This window comes from Orycteropus afer, unplaced genomic scaffold (assembly GCF_000298275.1).
Source record: "Orycteropus afer afer isolate SDZICR_OR568_19922 unplaced genomic scaffold, OryAfe1.0 scaffold00005, whole genome shotgun sequence".
In the NCBI taxonomy this organism is placed as follows: domain Eukaryota; kingdom Metazoa; phylum Chordata; class Mammalia; order Tubulidentata; family Orycteropodidae; genus Orycteropus; species Orycteropus afer.
The window spans coordinates 333,796-353,835 of record NW_006921592.1 but is presented as its reverse complement, the minus strand read 5'-3'; the positions used below and the strand labels follow the sequence as shown (position 1 = coordinate 353,835).

General features: G+C 41.3%; 1 protein-coding gene across 1 annotated transcript in view; it reads right to left on the bottom strand.

Annotated features, from left to right (window-relative positions):
- The window catches only part of FAM189A2 (family with sequence similarity 189 member A2), a 79,281-nt gene that overhangs the window by 35,184 nt on the left and 24,057 nt on the right, over window positions 1-20,040 (bottom strand). Inside the window, exon 3 of the mRNA XM_042780576.1 lies at window positions 555-665. Within this exon, the coding sequence (XP_042636510.1) occupies window positions 555-665 (111 nt within the window). The remainder of the gene's footprint in view (window positions 1-554; window positions 666-20,040) is intronic.

Genomic DNA, 20,040 nt, shown 5'->3' with positions numbered 1-20,040 from the left:
TCCCCCTCTGAGTGGTTGACAGTGGTATCAGGGCACCATCTAGTTCTTCTGGTCTCATGGTCATATAGGCTGAAGATCACATGGTCTACCAGTCCCTTGGACTAATTGTTTCCATGCACCTTTGGTTGAAAACCGAAGTCTTGACAACAGCCTATTGACCCAGACTTCTCTGGGTGTTACAGAATGAGTGGTATATGCATCATATCTGTCTTCTAAAATCTGAAACACTGAATGCTGAAACACACTAAGTCCTCAAAGTTTTCGGATAAAGGACTGCTGACTTGTATTTTGAGAATACCCATTCACAAACTCATGACACATTATGGTGCTGTGCTTCCTGGGGCTTTGCTGGCTGGTCCCTTCTTTGGAAAAAAATAATTGATAACCTTAATACAATAATTAGCAGGCAGGTCTTTGTCATCCCCCCCACCCTTTTCCTTTAACCAACCTCAGGTTTCACTTCAGAACTGCTGCCAGCCACCCACTGGCACCCCAAGAAAGCCAGACAGTATAGGGTCCTCCCAGATTCACAGTGGTGTTCTAGGACTGCTTACCAGATCACACCTGGGCACGCTGGCCACAAACTGGGCCCCTTGGCAGCCAAGGATAAATCCAGCTAGATTTAGGAGGACACAAACCACAGAAAGCAGCACAAAGAGGTTGACCTGAAATGGCAAGAGGTGAATAGGCAGTTAGAAAAAGACAGCTGGTGCAAAATTCAGAAACAGTCTTGACTGAATAAAATATCTCATATTCTCTTCCTAGATAAAACTTTTTTTAAAAAATCACAGCCATATTTTTAACATACAAGCTTTTTTCCACATTTCAGAATATTTTAAATGCTGAGGAATGTCATTGATTCTCAAGACTTCTCAAGAATTTCAAGTCTCATTTTTCTGCCTTTGCAAATAGGCTTGATTACTCCCTTATTTTTTCTTGCTGCATTACACTAAACCCTGGCTACTTCCTCCTTGAGCCATTCTTCTTTTTCTTGAGTTCTTGGGATCAACAGTCAAGTAGACAAATGGGGAGCTCTCAGATATTAGTGGAACCCAGGCAAGTCAAGGAGTTCAGAGCCATAATAGGCAGAAGCCAGACAGAGGCCATTACACTTGCTAACAGTGCAAAAGATGTGAACAACCAACGAAATTCACCCAGGACCACAATCAGGAAAGAGATGGAGCCAGCCTGGAAGAAAAGCTGGCAGCTTATGAGTGAAAATCCTGATCTTTACAATTGATACATTCCATGTTATGTGTTAAGGAGCTCTATGGCATAGTGGATAAGGCACTTGACCGCTAACAGGTAGGTCAGCGGTTCAAACCCACCAGCCACTCTGCGGAAGGAAGACAAGTGATCTATTTCTGTAAAGATTTACAGCCTCAGAAATCCAATGGGGGTCATTATGAGTTGGAAATGACTCAATGGCAGTGAGTTTGGTTTTTTTGTGTTATGTGTTAGGTTAGTTGCCACCAAGTTGGCTCCAACTCATGAAGACCCCATGTGTAACAGAAGGAGATGTTATTCAGTCCTGTACCATCTTCATGATTATTGTATGTGTGGTAGTTAAGTCTGTGTGTCAACTTGGCTGGGCGTGGTTGAGTGGCTGGGAAGCTGGATGTAGTATTCCCCATGATGAGACTGGTAATCAACTCCATGGTGGAATCTACTGTGAGCAGCTGAGTAGCTGCCTTTGGGATGTGGTCTGTTTCCTATATATAAGGAGAAGCCTTGGGGACGCTTGAACCCTGCATGTAGCCGAGTTGTTGTTCAGCAGCCTACCATGCTCTGCTGACCTTGGGACTTTCAGTGGACTTGAATTAATGGCCTGCCGTGTGGTTTGGTAACATCAGGACTGTGTTTTTTTCCTTGTCAATCTTGGGCTTGTCAGCCTCAGCGGCCAGCAGCTGAGTGAAGAAAAGCCTCTCTCTTGAGTGGGCTAGGAGCAGGAGGCAGAGCTGAAGCCCAAGGTTGAGGGGCTTTCACCCAGCCTGACTCTTTGACTGTAAGAGAACAAACTTCTGTTTCTTCAAGCCATCCCATTTGTGGTATATTCTTGTCAGAGCGGCACTGGGTAGATAACCAGAACAGTATGCTCTAGTCTATTGTGGCCACTGTATATTTTGAATGCCTTCCAACCTAAGGGGCTCATCTTCCAGCACTGTGTTGGACAATATTTTGTTGTGATCCATAAGGTTTTCTTTTGTCTTGCTAACAGTCTTTAATTCTTTTTCTTTTTATTGTGATTTGGGTGAAAGTTTACAGAGCAAATTCATACAGCAGTTGATTCACATTTTGTTTCATGACATTAACTGTAATTCCCCACAATGTAACAGTTCTCTTCCCACTTCCTCCCTATAGTTACCTTTTCCCTGTGTCTTTCTTTCCTGTGCATTCCTGCCCCCGAGCCATCTCCATGTACAAATACTGCCCTTCTGTTCTCCCATGATCAGTCATTCTAAGGAGTATATCTACCTGGTGTAAATGTTCACCCTACATGCCTGTCTGTTATTTGGCTGGAAGCCACAGGAGTGAGTTCATTTCCAGACCTGAAGGGTAACTAAGGGCCATAGTCTCGGGGGGGGGGGGGGTCTTACCAAGCTCTATTAGACCAGTAAACCTGGTTGGGTTTGTTTTGTTTTGTTTTGTTGATGATTTTAGGTTTTGTTCCACGATCCATAAGGTTTTCATTGGCTAGTTTTTAGAAATAACTAGCCAGCCCTATCTTCCTTGTCTATCCTAGTCTGGAAGCTCTGCTGAAACCTGCCCACCATAAATACAAGCCATAGAAGGCCACAGTATTCCACAGTGTTGAAGTTCATCAAAATCAAATGTATCATACTACAAAACATGGGCAGAAAGAGCCAGTAATTGTTTTTGGAAAGATGCTAATTGTTTCATTGTAAGTACACTGCATTTTAAGTACCTGGTACTTTCTTAAAGGAATTCTAGTAGCACAGTGCCTAAGGCATCTGACTGCTAACCAGAAGGTTGGTGGTTCAAACACACCAGCCACTCAGTGGAAGCAAGACTGGGCAATCTACTTCCATAAAGATTTACCGTTTCGGGAACCCAATAGGGGTTACCATGAGTTGGAATCGACTCAATGGCAGTGGGTTTGGTATTGTCTTAAGGAAAGGCTTACATCCATAGCATTGGACCCATATTTAAAATATTTTAATTGCTTTTTCTCCTTGAGTTATAAATAAAGTCAACTTTTAAATAATTCTATCAAGAGGTAGTGTGGTAGTTATGTTTGTGTTTTAACTTGGCTGGCCCTGGTTGAGTGGCTGGGCAGCTGGTGGTAATTATTCCCCGTGATGAGACTGGCAATCAACTCCATGGTGGGATCTACCACAAGCAGCTGGGTAGCTGCCTTTGGGAATGTGGTCTGCTTCCTGTATTTAAGGAGAAGCTTTGAGAATGGTCTCATGCCTATGGCACGCTTGGATCCTGCATGTAGCCGTGTCGTTGCTCAGCAGCCTGCTGTGCTCTTAAGACCTTGGGACTTACAATGAACTTAAGTTAATGGCCTGCCATGTGGATTGGTAACATCGGGACTGTGCCTTTTTACTTGTCAATCTTGGGGCTTCTCAGCCTCAGCAGCCAACAGCTGTCTAAAGAAATGCCTCTAGCTCCAGTGGGCTGGGAGCAGGAGGCAGAGCTGGACCCCAAGGTTGAGGGGCTTTCACCCAGTCCCTAGAGCCTGGCACTTTGAATTTCGACTTAAAGCCTCCAAATTGTAAGAATAAACTCCTATTTGTTAAGGCCATCCACATTGTGGTATATTTCTTGTCAGAGAGGCACTAGGTAACCAGAACAGGTAGCCACTGCATAATGCAAGTGCATGAAAAAGTTTTTTTATTGGTATCCTATTGCTAGAAGCTGGCTGTAAAAAAGAAACTTAAAATAACAAAAGGAGCCATGATGGGGAAAGGAGCCACAGTGGTTAAGAGCTGAAATGCTAACCAAAAGGTCAATGGTTCAAATCTACCAGCCACTCTATGGGAGAAAGATGTGGTAATACACTCCCACAAAGATTACAGCCTAGGAAACCCTATGGGGCAGTTCCATTCTGTCCTATAGGGTAACTGTGAGTTGGAATGGACTAGATGGCAATGAATTTTTAAAGTAAGAAAGGCAATTTATCAAGTTATTCTTCTGGTTCCTTCTCTGCATACACTGGCTGGCTGTGTCCCTTGATAGAAGCCACAGCTCCTCTTAAGGCGGTCCTCTGTACATGACTCTGACTCCCAGATTCTCCTCAATGCTCCTCAATACTCCCACTTCTTCCTTAGGCTGAGAGCGAGTAACAGCCTCATAATTCCCTACACCTTGCATAAAGCTTTGTGAATAGTCTCTTCATTAACTATCAAATTACCTTAATTTTATTGTGCCATCTATTTCCTGCTAGAGTTCCTTGGTTGTGCAAACAGTTAATATCCCTAACTGCTGACTAAAAGGGTGGTGGTTCAAGTCCACCCAGAGGCATTTGAGACGAGAGGTCTGGCGATCTACTTCCAAAGCATCAGCCCCGGAAACCCTATGGAGCACAGTTCTACTCTCACACACATGGGGTTGTCATAAGTCAGAATCAACTTAACCGGCAACTGGTAACCTGGTATTTCCTGCTGGGACCTTGACTGATACAACTTCTCTGCAAAACTTCCTTTATATTTAACCTATTTTTTTCTGCTCTTTAATCCCAGTTCTATTGTTCTCTCCTTGCATTAGTCATCACTTGCCCGATGACGTGAACACCATGGGCTCTAGTTCCCAAAAGCTAGTCATGATTGGGATTTACTCTCGAGAAACAGAAAAGCCCAGAGTTTACAAAGAAATATCTTTCTAGAACTTGAAAGATGATAGGACACAAAAGGGCTGGTACTCCCCTCCCTTCACCCTGTACCCTTGAAGGGTAAGATGTGCCTCCCAAGAGTGGGTCCTCTCTCAAGGACTGTCAACATGAGGTAAGACTTTGATGCTATTGGTTTTATGTTTTGTTACTAACTTGAATCATGAGTATTTTACTGTAATTCTACTGGTTGCTTCTGCAAAACATATTGTTTTTCTGGTTAGTGTGCAGTTAACCTCAACTCTGGTCTCTTGCAATTGTGTTCCCTAGTTTGTTCCAGGTCTTAATGAAGAGACTCCATAAAAGAATGGATGGTAAACTTGGGTCAATCAAGAAGGAGCAGCACCTTCAACTTGTTCATACCTGCTAAAAGTTCCTCATAATCCCTGCCACATAAATCATTAAATAAGTATGGCTATCACAGCATGGTGTTGTTGAGTGTCTTTTTTAATGCAAAATTTCATTCTCTAAATAGGTTGACCTTTCCCTACTGCCTAGGGACTTTTATTTTGTTCCTTACTTCCCTACTGCTTCAAGCCCAGGATGTACCTAACTATGCCTGCTTAAAGAAATAAATTGTTCCAGTAATTGTGGGAAGGCAGAATAGCTTTGAAATGAATAGGATTTTTAATGGTGGATTGAACATAAGCATTTAGCTCTACAAGTTCCTCAAAGCCCACTAAAATGGTAGTAAAGAAAAAGTCCATATGTAGAAATTCATAAGGACAGAGAGACAGGGGAACAGCACAAATATTTTGGAAGCTAGAAAGCTGAAAGACAAGTGTTAACTGACTCAGTGGTCCTGAGAAAATGGAATCCTACAAAAACAATGAGAAAAGCCAAAACCCAGCAGGACTTACTCCTCAGAACCCTCAAGTGTTCAAAAATGGGTGGCACCAGATACCTCTGGAAGTGAAAGTGAGGTTAAAAATACGATAATTGATTGGGAGTCTATTTAAGAAGCAGTTAGAAAATAGTACAACCATTCAATGGCTCAAACATAGCAAGGATCACGGAGCTGGCGCAGGACAGGGAGGTGTTTCATTTTGCTGTGCATAGGGTGCCTAAGGCACTTGACTGCTGACCAGAAGGCTGGTGGTTCAAACCCACCAGCCACTCCTCGGAAGGAAGATTGGGCAATCTACTTCCGTAGTGATACCACCTTGGAAACCCAAGGAGGGGTCGCTATGAGTCGGGGCCAACTTGACAGCACATAACAACAACAAGCACTGTAGAAAACCAATGACAATTTCTAATAGAATTAGTGAAATAAAAGATTTTTTAAATATATAAGCAAGTTTTCTAAAAATGCTTTTCACATGTACCTTTTTCTAAAGAAATTACTAGAATATATACACCATCAAAATGAGGGATAAAGCTAAGAAAACATAAGCTGTGGAATCTAGGACACGGAGAATCCAACTCGACAGAGAGATGAAGGGAATCCCCAAACTAATGGTGAAAGGAAATACCAAGAGGAGATGTCGAGCCTAGTGGACAACCAATCCAGATTGCAGCAAGTCAGGAGAGTCTTCTAAGATGAAACTGGTAGAATACCCAATGTGTTTTAATATATTGAAAAGAGGCATGCAATGAGAGGAGAGTCGAAAGTTGAATGAATGATACATAGAAAAAACAAGCAAACAGTGAGGAAAAGACCATTGTTAATTTGAGGAAGAATAAAATGTTTTACAAAATGTTGTTGTTGTTAGGTGCCATCAAGTCGTTTCCAACTCATAGCGACCCCATGCACAGCAGAACGAAACACTGCCCAATCCCATGCCAGCTCCATGATCCTTGCTATTTCTGGACTATTCATAAAGTTGTGCAGTAATGTATCAGACAGTGTTTCTCTGCTATTCATAAGGTTTTCCTGGCCACTTCTTTGAGAAGTAGATGGCCTCCTCCTTCTTCCTACTCTGTGTCCATCTGCAAGCCGGGCTGATACCTGTGCACCATGTGCATCCCGCTGGGTTTGAAACACCAGTGGCACAGCCTCAAGACTCACAGCAACACGTCACCACAGTAGGACAAACCAACAGACAAGTTTGTCTCCCTTAGCGGTTGGAAACCCCTCCAACCACTCTTTCCTGGTTTCTATGGGATAGGAAAAAGTCATCAAAATCAACATAAATAAGGTAAACTTTGACTACTACTCAGGCCAAAATCATGATATAACAATACTGAGAGGAGGAGTTGAAAAAATGTGTAGTAGAAGGTAGGTGTTGTGAAAAAAAAAAAAAAAAAAAAGCTATGTCTTAATTGTCACAATCCCTAAAAAAATCAAGATCCAGCATTATCAGCATTTTATTTAGAAATATAGAGGTAAATATCAAAAGAATGGTTGAGAGGGGTTTCCTTTCGAGAAGAGGATGAGGTACTGAATATTCCTTATTAAGACTTATAGTACTATTTGACCCTTTAAATAAAGTGCATCTATAACTTTGATTAAAAAATGAAAGTTAAATTTAAAACAGAAGATGAAACAAAAGACAAGAACTTGGAGAAAGATAAATGTGGGTTCAATTCCCAGCCCATTCATTTCCTAGCTGAGTGACCATGAGGTACAGAAAGCAATTTGGACATCTACGGGTCTCGACTCACCAGGAGTGAAACAATAAGAAGGTAACCAAAAGCACAGTGAAGAAACACGTCTACAAGAGCCATGTCCTCATCTACCCTGAGACCAGAAGAACTAGAAGGTACCTGGCTATCACCACTGATGGTTCTGACTGGGCCACAATAGTTGATCCCAGATCAAATGGGGAAAAAATATGGAGAAGACTCAAATTCTTATTAAAAAAAAAAAAAACTTTTAAAAAGCCAGACAGTATATAAACCAGACTTTAACAGAATTGAAAACACAAACAGGTGACTTCACAGTCATAGTAGGAAACTTTAATACACCACTTTCAATGAAAGATAGAACAACTGGAAAGAAACTCAACAAAGACACGGAAGGACTAAACAACAAAATCCACCAACTTGACCTTATAGACATCTACAGAGCACTTCACCCAACAACAGCACAATACACACTCCTTTCCAGTGCACATGGAACATTCTCCAGGACAGACCATATGTTAGGCCACAAAGTAACCCTTAATAAATTTAAAACGTTAGAAAGCAAAGATGTCGCTTTGAGGAGTAAGGTGTGCCTGACCTAACCCATGGTATTTTCAATCACCTCATTATGCATAGGTAAGCTGGACAACGAACAAGGAAAACTAAAGAAGAATTGATGCCTTTGAATCATAGAGTTGGCAAAGAATATTGAATATACTGTGGACTGCCAGAAAAATGAACCAATCTGTCTTGGAAGAAGTACTGCCAGAATGCTCCTTATAAGTGACGTCTCGTGTACTTTAGACATATTATAGGTATGGAGCAGAGGGTAAAGCAGAGGGTAAGAGGAAAAAAGTCAGGCCCTCAACCAGAGGGACTGACATGGTACTACAGCAATGGGCTATAACTATAAGGATGACACAGTACTGGGCACTGTTTCGTTATGTTGTATAAGCATCACTATATATTGGAACTAACTTTAAAACCCCTAACAATAAGAAGAATATTCTACTGTGCATATTTTCAATAGCATAAATAAACACAATAAATTATTAAACTAAAGAAAAAGAATCTTATCATGATAATAATAAATAAGCCAGACAAACTGGAAGTATTGTCCTGAGACACTCTTTAAACCCAGAACCAAGACACTCTTTAAACCTAGAGATCACCTTCTAGTGAAATACCAGAATGGCACCCAAAATAAAGGATGCAATACCATAAGATCAGTGTACTACTTAAAAACATCAGTAGGAGACCTCAAGATCAGTAATTTCTCAAAAGCTGCGGTTAAAAGCTTGCAAGTAGCCATCTAGATGCAACAATCATTCTCTCCTCATCCAGAGCAAAGAAGAACAAAGATAAGCAAAGATACATGGAAATAATTAGTCCAAGGGACTGGTAGACCATGGGATCCTCAGCCTGTGTACACGACCATGAGACCAGAAGAACTAGATGGATCCCAGCTACCACTGCCAACCACTCACAGGAGAATTGGTGCAGGAGATCCTGGATAGAGTGGGAGTATAATGTGGAGCAAAACTCAAAATCATGAAAAGACCAGGTTTGCTGGTATTGATAGAGCCTGGTGAGACCCCTGAGACTATACCCCCTAGTTACCCTTCACGTCTGGAAGTGAACTTAATCCTGTGGCTTCCAGCCAAAGAACAGACAGGCATACAGGTTGAACATTTACATCAGATAGATACATTCCTTGGAGCCATCAATCATGGGAAAACAGAAGGGCAGTGTTTGCACAGGGAGACAGCTGGGCGGGGAGTGGATAGTGCATGGGAGGGAAGGACAGAAGCAAGACGTAACTACAGGGAGGAAGTGAGAAGAGAGCTGTTACACTGTGGCGAATTGCAGTCAGTGTCATGAAACAAAATGTGTATGAACTGCTGTATGGAAAACGAATTTTCTCTGTAAGCTTTCACCCAAATCACAATAAAAATTAAACAATAATAATAAAAACAATTTCTCAAAAGCAAAGATGAGAAGATAAGGCGGCAGAGAAAGTAGAGTACTGGGAAGAGGACAAACAGAACAAAATTAAAGAGAATGTTGACAAATTGTGATTAATGTAGCTAAAGTCAATGAACACTTTGTGTAAAAGTTATCAAATGGGAACCTAACTTGCTGTGTAACTTTTATCAGAAACTCAATAAAATACTATTTTTTTAAAAATGTGAGTTTAGCAAAGGTCACAGGAGTTCCTGAGTGGTACAAATAGTTAAGTACTTGGCTGCTAACCATAAGGTTGATGGTTCACATCCACCTCTGGATGGTCTCAAAAGGAAGCCCTAGCGATCTACTTCCAAAAGGTCATAGCCATTGAAAACCCTATGGAGCACAGTTCTCTGACATAAATGGGGTTGCCCTGACTCAGAATCGACTAATGGCAACTGATTTGGTTTGGGTTTGGGTTTGGGTTTGGGTTTTAGCATGGTCACAGGGTACACAGGCAATACATACTAGTAGTGAACAGTTGGAAAGTTAAATTTTAAAACGTAATAATGAGTATGACCCCATTTTTGACAGCTGACAGCTTTTAAGCCCTACCTTTTCCTCTTCCCCATGTCTGAGGAAGCTAATAAGAAAGCCTCAGCATGCCTGACACCTGCTGTTTCCTCCACTAAAGTCATTCCGGACCACCCTGGGTGCCTGCCCTGTTCTCTCCAGACAACCTCAGAATGTGAGCAATCTTTTCATATCCTCAAAAAAAAAAAACAAAGAGGCAGTCTGACCTTTGTTCTTAGTTCCTGTGAGCTGGAGCATAGCTGAGGCTGCGTGGAGGCTGACCAGACCAGTAGGGACCACCTAGTGACCTGACGTAGAGTAACCTCAAACCAAAAAAAAACCAAACTCACTGCCATCAAGTTGATTCCAACTCATAGTGACCCCCATTGGGTTTCCAAGGCAGTAAATCTTTACAGAAATAGATTGCCCAGTCTTGCTCCAAGGAGTGGCTGGTGGGTTTGAACCACCAACCTTCTGGTTAGCAATCAAATGCCTTAGGCACTACACCACCAGAGTGCCTGACTAACCTCAGGAGGTTAGTTCACACGGTGAAGCCAATAAAAGCCCTGAGCATGAAGGCTCAGAGGGCTTCCTAGTTGGCAGAAACATCTCTTTGGGAAAGTTAGTGCATTCCTGGGACACGGAAACTCCACGCTGGGAACCCTCCCAAACTTCATTCTGTGTGTCTCTTCATTTGATTTTGTTTGTTTGTTTGGCTACATTAAACTTTTTTTGCTGTAATAAACCTATAGTTCTAAGTATGGTATATTCTTTATGACATTCTGTGAGTCATCCAGTGAATCACTAAACCCAAAGGGGCAGAGAAAACAAGCAAATTAGAAAGTTAGGGTGTCATGTGGACTCCCAAGGTTGCAGCTGGCATCTTGGAGAGGTAGTTGAAAACCAGTCCTGAACCTGTGGCCAGCAGGTCATGTGGACTCCCCAGACCTGTACCTGGTGTCTGCCTATTTGGCCATCTGAAGGGTAGCAAGTGTCAGAGAGAGAGTGCTGTGAGGGCAGCATTCATGACTGAATCAATTGCTTTTAGGGACTGGATTTATGCTGATCCTTACCACACAACTGGCAGCAAAGACAAGATTTGCCCCTACCTTGAGAAAATTACTTAACCCCTGTGAGTCTCATTTCCTTACTTGCAAAAGAGTAATACCTCAAAAGGCGTTGGAAGGAACAACACTTTAAAAAAGATAATGTCTGTAAACTACCTAGAAGACATTCAATGCATGTGTCATCAATAAATGTACTTATCAATTTACAAACTTTTCATAAACCCAGAACCATAGCCACTTCTCGTTCTTCCTACACCAATACTTTAACTTAGCACTTTCTCCATGAGCCCATCCCCATCTAGCCTGCAACTGTTCTCACTGTCCCATTCACTGGGCCCACATTTGTCGCTAACCCTATGGTCTCCTCCCAGATTCATAAGCATCAGGCTCATAGGAATGTTCCTCAGTGGAGGTGGATCTGGATAGCCTTCTTCCCTTGGTTTAGCCTTCCCATGTCATTTGTTTGGCATTACACCTAGTACTCTAATCAGTCAACGTTTTATTAACACTTCAAAAAATCTCTCTGAACAGTTAAACATGTGCATCCAATGCCAACCAAAAAAAACCAAACTCACTGCCATCGAGTTGGATCCAACTCATAGCGACCCTTCCTTAGGTTTCCACGGCAGTATCACTATGGAAGTAGATTGCCCCATCTTCCTTCCGAGGAGTGGCTGGTGGGTTTGAACACCAGCCTTCTGGTTAGCAGTCAAGTGCCTTAGGCACTATGCCACCAGAGCTCCATTTTACCCAGAAATAACACTGCTCCCAAAGGACACCCGTTACTGTGTGTGTGTACTTCTTTAATGTCAGTAACTCCCAGATTCCTTCCTCATGAAAAGAAACTTGTAAAAAAGCAAAAATTTTTAATTCAAAAATTACTAACACAGCCTCAGATGCCTTTCTTTCATTCATCTTTTAACTTCCCAAGAAAATACCACTGATACTAATTTAATCCTTTGTGCTTTTCTTTTCCCCAACTACATGCAGCCTTTTGACACTGTTGAAAATAAATGAAAAATAAAATACATTTTTTTTCCCAGTAGGGCACAAAATCTGAACCAAAGACACAAAAAACATAGTCGGTTCTAAACAATATTGAGCAATTAACGAAGGAAAGAAGGAAGGAAAATCTAGTATTTGTGATAAACACTCCATACAAGTATCATGTATTCTTAATAATATTCTAGAACATATACAGACAATACTTGAAAGGCAAACACCTGACTTAGTCTCCCTGAGTGCAAGAAAATGGCTACCACTTTCTGGAAGAACTCATAACTTCCTGGGAAAGAAAACGGAAAGGGTTCTAACTTCTATCCTATCACTGCAAAGAAAGAAGGAGTGGGGGTGGTGAGCGAGAGGGTGGAAACAACAAGTTCTTACAACTCAGGTTACATTTTCCCACTGAAACAAGATTATTGGGTGGTCACGTTTACAATCTAACCATCTATGTCCTCAGAAACATCCAGTCCAAGCTCCAAACCACTGATTAGTCACTGGTTAGTAAGACATATGTCAGAATGTGTGATAATTAATGTAGCCACTTATTTGATTCAACATACTTTAGTTTGGAAAACATTTTAATACAAAGATCTAGAATCGTGAGCAAAGTTATCTGAACATGACACAATGGCACTGCAAAAAAATAAATAAACAAGAAATGAAATGAAAATCTTACTTAGGAAAAAGAATGCTCCGATCGATCACCTAGCACCAAGGCGACCAACAAAAAAAATAAAGCCCTACCATTCACAAAGCCCTGACTCATACTACTTTAAACCTATTTCAGGAGCTCACATATGTACTGACTTGGTTGCCTCTGAGCCTTTGCTCCTCAGACCCCATGAGTAGAACTGCCCCATAGAGTTTACAAGGCTGTAATCTTTCTTTAAGGAAACAGACTGCCACATCTTTCTCCCTCAAAACAGCTGGTGGGTTAGCATGGACAACCTTTTGGTCAGCAGCTAAGTGTTTTAACCACTGCTCCACCAAAGCTCTTTCTAAATAACAAAGGCACTTTAAATATTCAGGAAGTTCCTAGAGTTTGCAGCTATCTCTCAGTGTAGTGCAATGAATTAGTTAATATGGCTCTTACAGCCAATATCTTTGTACTTCCACCAGATAACTGGGTGGGACTATGCAAATATGAGGTGTGTATGGTCCACCAAGGGGATTGGATAGCTTGTTAATAATGTAAATAAAGTGCATGGCACCCTTGTGGAGGAGGGACCATGAAAATAAGGTGTATGGAACCCTAAAGTAGGGATTAGTCAATTTTGCCATCCACTGGGCTTAAAATGAGCCATCGCAGAGGCAGAGAGATGAGTGATCTCACTACCATCAGGAGAGAAGAACCAGGTGTGGAGCGAGTCCTTGGGCCTGAGATCCCTGTGCTGAGATGGCAGAGAGATGGCAGTAGCAGAAGCACCAGAACCAAGAGACCAGCATGAGACAGAACAGTGGGCTTCCCAGCCCGGGGAGCAAGAAAACTAGCTAAGTGTTTTCAGGCAGGAGGCTAACTGGTGGAGTGGGGTGCCTCTCTGGGCACCTATCTACAAAGCTAAAAGAGCTTTCTAACACTTAGTGCAAGCAAAGCAGAGGCCAAGGCCAGAGAAAAATATGCCTGCCACACAGCTAAGAAGCTGTCCTGAATGAAGAACTGTATCCTGAGCCATTTCTAATCCTGAATTGTAGCCTGTGACTTCCCTAATAAACTCCATAATTGTGAGTATTGTCTGTGGGTTCTGTGTGGCCACTGCAATGAATTATCATGCCCAGCAAAGAAGTAGAGTTCCCTGGGAAGGGTGGTAGTGTTAGGATTGATAAAAAGGTTGCAGGGTGGCGGCATGTCTGACTTCTGCCTCACAGGAATCAGCATTGGGCTAAAGCTGCTGATGGTGAAGTTACAAGTCCCTCTTGTGAAGTTACAGGAGGGTGAACAACACTGCCACCACGCTCTTTTTGCACTCAGAAACCAAGAACAAAGGCCAAATTACTTAAGGTAATGCAATTCTTTACCCCACAACACCCTTTAAACTTCTTCCAGAAGCTTGACAGATATATTACCAACATCTAGACCAGTTCTTGCCAAACAAACCAAACACAGGCCCATCACTGTGAACAGAACCAGCTGTCTTCCATTCCTCTCAAAGATGTTTACAATTTACTCATCTTATGGCTGTCTCCTGAGTTTCTTTTTATAAAGTGTTTAAAATATAATAATAACATCTATTTCCCATTTCTCTTTCAATGGCGGTGAAAGGCCTTTTCCTTTCTCTACCAGAGTGAGACGCAAATGTTCATCAGTTTGGGACACAGCTACAAGGAGAGCACTTACAACTTAGAGCTGCTTATTCCTGGTGAAAATGTGTAAATATCAGGGCACTTTCAGACCTCCTTGCTTAGAAAATGAAAATACTGTCTTTACCAAACGCCCCTTTCCCCCAGTTCTCTTGCAGAGCCCTCAGTTGGCCCAGGCTCCCTTTCAGCACATCACCCCTTATTTCTCAGGAAAGTGACTTCTCACAGGCCAAGCAATCAGGCTTAGCAGAGAAAGGGATTCTGTCAGCTCATGTCTGGCTCCGTAACTCTTCCATTTAACCTGGATAGCCCTGCCACCCCTCAATGAACAGTCTCACACTAGGGATGTAGCTAAGAACTAGGAAGAAAACATCCTAATGAGAGTCCCCAGAAAGTCAGAGGATCCCGCAGGAGATCTGTATTCTAATAAGGTCAAAGGGTCAGGAGCTCGTCTGCTGTGCCTCTTGGGAATGAGGTGGCAAAACCACATTTGGATTTGAAGGTAAGAGAGGCTGCAGAAAGTCAGTTTTTAAACAAGGACAGCAGATCTATGGTTCCTGAGACACTATTTCCCTTTCTCCATTATTCTTTTACCCCTTTCTCTGCGCTGCTCTAATTCTCTTTCTGTCCTGCTTCTTACTCCTGTTCCACTGTTCTTAGCTTCTCAAGGTTGAAGCAAGTTAGAATCAGGTCTTACAACTCCCAAAAATGAAAATCAACGCTCTTGAGAAGGATTTGCCTTAGATTGAAATTCTCCACTAAAAAAAAAAAGTGTGGGTGTATACATACACACAGCTTAACTCATCTCTTCACAAAGTCAATTCTTGGGTAAAGAAAAAGAAGAAGAAGAAGCAGGAAGAATAGAATAAAAAGACTAAAGAAACAGAACAATCAAATGCAAATAAAATTGGATTGCTTCCTGGATTTTTTTTTAAAAAAGCTAGTATACACCAAGGAATTCACTTTGTAAAAATTCATCAAGTTCTACACTTACACATAGAGAAAGGTGCACAAATCATATTTAGGTTTTTGATTAAGAAGTTATTTTAAAAAGCATTTTGGAACAATCAGGGAAATTTAAATACGGGCTGAATATAAGATGACATTAGGAAAGTACTAGTGGTTTTCTTAGGCATGATAATGTTATCATGTTGATGTAGAAAAATGTCTTAAAGTATATAGGGTGAAGTATCATGAAACTTGCAACTTTGAAATGGTTTAACATAAAATATCTATTTATATGTAAAACCAAAAAACAAAACCTACAGCCATCGAGTTGATTCCAACTCACAGTGACCACCTTTGGGTTTCCGAGGTGCTAAATCTTTACAGAAGTAGATTGCCCAGTCTTCCTTCTGCAGAGTGGCTAGTGGGTTTGAACCACCAACCTTCTGGTGAGCAGTTAAATGCCTTAGGCGCTACACCACCAGAGCTCCTTCTATTTATATTAAAAAAAAAACATGGCCATCGAGTGGATTCCGACTCATAGTGACATAGCAAATACGGCCAAATGTTAACAGTTATTGAATCCAAGTGGAGGGCATATGGCCATTCATTGTTTCATTTGCTCAAACTTTCTATAACTTTGAGAATTTTCATAATTAGGCATTAAAAAAAATATTGACAAAATCTTTGAAGGTGCAAAAGGAACAGGTAGGAGAGAAGCATTTGACCACCAGCTGACACGAGTGAACTCTTCTCTGAGTCGGGTAATCTGCCTGAGGGTATAGGGATCCCTGTGGGCTGAGTCAAGTAGTCTTTTTGATACAAGGGGTCATCTGGCAGCTTCTCTCAACCACTCCCTAAAGGGAGCCCATCAATCACTATAGCCCTCAGGCAGGGCTCTCAGGCAGCCCTCCCTCTTGGACAAGCCTGCTATGGAAACAGACCCACACAAACAAGTTAAGTGACTAAAAGCACTACTCTAGAGACAGATCACCTGCACTTGGATCCCAGCTCTGCCACTTCTATGTGAATTAACCTGTCTGTGCCTTCATTTCCTCAGAATCAGGATACTAATAATACCTCCTAGAATTAGTGGGTAAATGTATGTCCTATTGTACTGAATCCTATACCTTAGAAAGATAGGCTGAAGTTCTAACATCAGTCCCTGTGAATATGACTTTGTTTGGAAATAAGGTAATTTGAGATGTTAACAGTTAAATTAACATAAAGTCACATTGGAGTAGGGTGAGTCCTAATCCAATCTGAATGACATCTTTATAAAAAAGGAAAAGAGACACAGAGAGTGACCGAGGGGAAATGGGCATGTGACAAAGGAGGCAGCAATTATAGGAGGCAGAGCAGTAAACAAGGAATGCCAAGGACTGCAGGGAGCCACCAGAAGCTAGAAGAGAGGCATGGGTCAGATGTCCCCTCAGAGCCCTCAGAAGGAAGCAACATGGTTGATATCCTTATTTTGGACTCTTGACCTTCAGAATTATGAGACAAATTTCTGTTCTCATAAGCCACCCAGTTGTAGTATTTTGTTACAGCAGCCACAGGAGACTAATACAGCATGCATCTTACATATTTATTGTTATTGGTGTTATTATTACTGTTATTACAAATATTAACTACCCTAGTTCTTCAGCCATACCTAGAATGATCAAGGGTCAAAAGACTTCAAATAGCAAACAGCACAAAAAAGAAGGCTCAAGATGTCAACCAGAATTCCTGAGCTCCAAGACAAAAGCATAGATTACTCAACAAATTATGCTGGATAGCCATATGCAAAAGAATGAAACTGGACTCATTTCTCATAACATACACAAAAATTAACTCAAAATGGATTACAGACTTATACGTAAAAGTTAAAACTATAAAACTCTAAGAAGAATATATAGTAAACCTTCATGACCTTGGGTTAGGCAAAACCTTAGACATGGCAACAAAATCACAACTGATAAAAGTAAAAATAGATAAACTATGTTGTTGCTGTTGTTATGTGCCGTCGAGTCGAACCCAACTCATAGCAACCCCTCCTTGGGTTTCCAAGGCAGTATCACTACAGAAGTAGATTGCCCTATCTTCCTTCGGAGGAGTGGCTGGTGGGTTTGAACCGCCAGCCTTCTGGTTAGCCGTCAAGTGCCTTAGGCACTACGCTATCAGAGCTCCCAGATAAACTATACTTCATCATAATTAAAAACTCTTGCGCTTCAAAAGACACCCTCAAGAAAGTGAAAAGACAACTCATAGAATAGGAAAAAGTATTTGCAAATTATGTATCTGTAATCAAGAGACTACTCAATTGAAAAATAGGCCTAGTATATGAATAAACATTTCTCCAAAGAAAATATACAAATGGCTGATAAGCACATGAATAAGCTCAACATAATTAGCCACTAGGGAAATGCAAATCAAAACCACAATGAGATACCACTTCAAAAAACACAGACAATATCAATAAGGAAAAGGATAACATGGAGAGGTGTATAAGAGATACAGACAATAAAGGCAAATACTATTGCATGCACAATATTGCATTATCATTAACAGCAAACACCAATCTATAGGTGGATACATAGACAGGAAAGAAGATCAGGTGTCGACAGGCAAATGGAATATACCCATGACCATGCATAGGTTAGGAGCTCTGATAGCATAGTGCCTAAGGCACTTGACTGCTAACCAGAAGGCTGGTGGTTCAAACCCACCAGCCACTCCTCGGAAGGAAGATGGGGCAATCTACTTCCGTAGTGATACTGCCTCAGAAACCCAAGGAGGTGTTGCTATGAGTCAGGGCTGACTTGATGGCACATAACAACAACAACAATGTATAGGCTTGGCAGACAATATTCCTACATATATATTTGTATGTGCTATAAAGATGTCCATAGACAGTTTAAACCTAACAGGAGGCAAAGTTAGGATAACCTCTTAGTCACAACTAAGCTCCTTGAGGGAGGGAGTCACATGGTCTGCAGGCTGGGGACAATGGTCACAGAGGACATCAAGCTCAGTCGGTGTAACACAGTATATAAAAATATTGTTCTACATCTTACTTTCGTGAGTAGTGACTTGGGTCTTAAAAGCTTGTGAGCAGCCACCTAAGATGCAACTATTGGTCTCTCCTCGTCCAGAGCAAAGAAGAGTGAAGAAAATCAAAGGTGCATGGAAATAGTCCAAAGGACTCATGGACCATGAGAATCTCAACCTACATGACTTTGAGACTTAGAAGAACTAGATGGTGCCCAGCTACCAATGCAATCCACTTGGAAAAGGATCAGAATTGGAGATCCTGGATAGATTAGGAGAAAAATAGGGAATGAAACTCAAAATCATAAAAAAGACCCAGCTTACTGCTCTGATAGAGACTGGGGAAACCTCCGAAACTACGGCCCCAACTCACCCTTTGGGCCTGGAATTGAACTCATTCCTGTGGCTTCAATCTCAGCCAAACATAGACAGGCCTATAAGCTGAACACCTACACTAGGAAGATCCATTCCTTAGAATAATCAACCATGGGAGATCAGAAGCGTAATATTTACACAGGGAGAAAGGTAGGGAGGCAGGAATGCGTAGGCAAGAAGGGCACGGAAAAGGTAACCACAAGGAGTTAGTGGGAAGAGAGCTGTTATACTGCAGGGAATGTAACCAGTATCACAAAACAAAATGTGTATTAATTATTGAATGTAAAATGAATCTGCTTTGTAAAATTTCACTCAAATCAGGAAAACAGACAGGTAATAACAACAAGCATTGGCAAGAATATGGTGAAAAAAAAATCACTACACTGCTGGTGAGAGTGTAAACTGGTACAGCCATTTTGGAAAACAATTTAACAAACGTTCCTCAAATTGTTAACACAGAGTTACCATATGACCCAGTAATTCCACTCCTAGGTATATATCCAAGAGAACTGGAAACACATTCACACAAAAACTTGTACATATATGTTCATAACAGCATTATTCATAATAGCCAAAAAGTGGAAACAATCCAAATGTTCATCAATTGATGAAATGGAGAAACATGTGGTACATTCATACAAGAGAATATTATTGAGCCATAAAAAAAAAGAAGAAAAAGTACTTATACCTGTTACAATGTGTATTTTTTTTATGGTAAGTGTAAGAAATCAGTCCCAAAAGATCACATACTACATGATTCCACTTATGTAAAATGTCCACAATACCCAAATCTACAGAGAAAGAAAGTACATTCGTAATTACTTAGAACTAGGAGCATTGGGGGAAATGGGAAATCACTTCTAATGGGTATAGAGCTTCTTTTTGGTTTGATGAAAATGCTCTATAATTGATGGTAGTAATATTTGCACAACCCTGTGAATATACTAAAAACCATTTACTGTACATTTTATATGGGTGTTTTTTTAAAAAAAAAATTTTATTGTGATTTGGGTGAAAGTTTACAGAGAAAATTCATTTTCCATTTAGCAGTTCGCATACACTTTGTCTCATGACATTGGCTGCAATTTCCCACAATGCAACAGCTCTCTTCCCACTTCCTCCCCATAGTTACCTCTTCCCTGTGTCCTTCTCTCCCATGCACTGCTGCCTGCCAAGCTGTCTCCCTGTGTATACACAGTCCTTCTATTCTCCCATGATTGATCTCTCCAAAGAGTGTATCTACCTAATGTAAATGTTCAGCACATATGCCTGTCTTTTGTTTGGATGGAAGTCACAGCAGTGGGTTCAATTCCAGGCCTGAAGGGCAACTAGGGGCAATAGTCTCAGGGTTCCAGCAGACTCTATCAGACCAGCAAA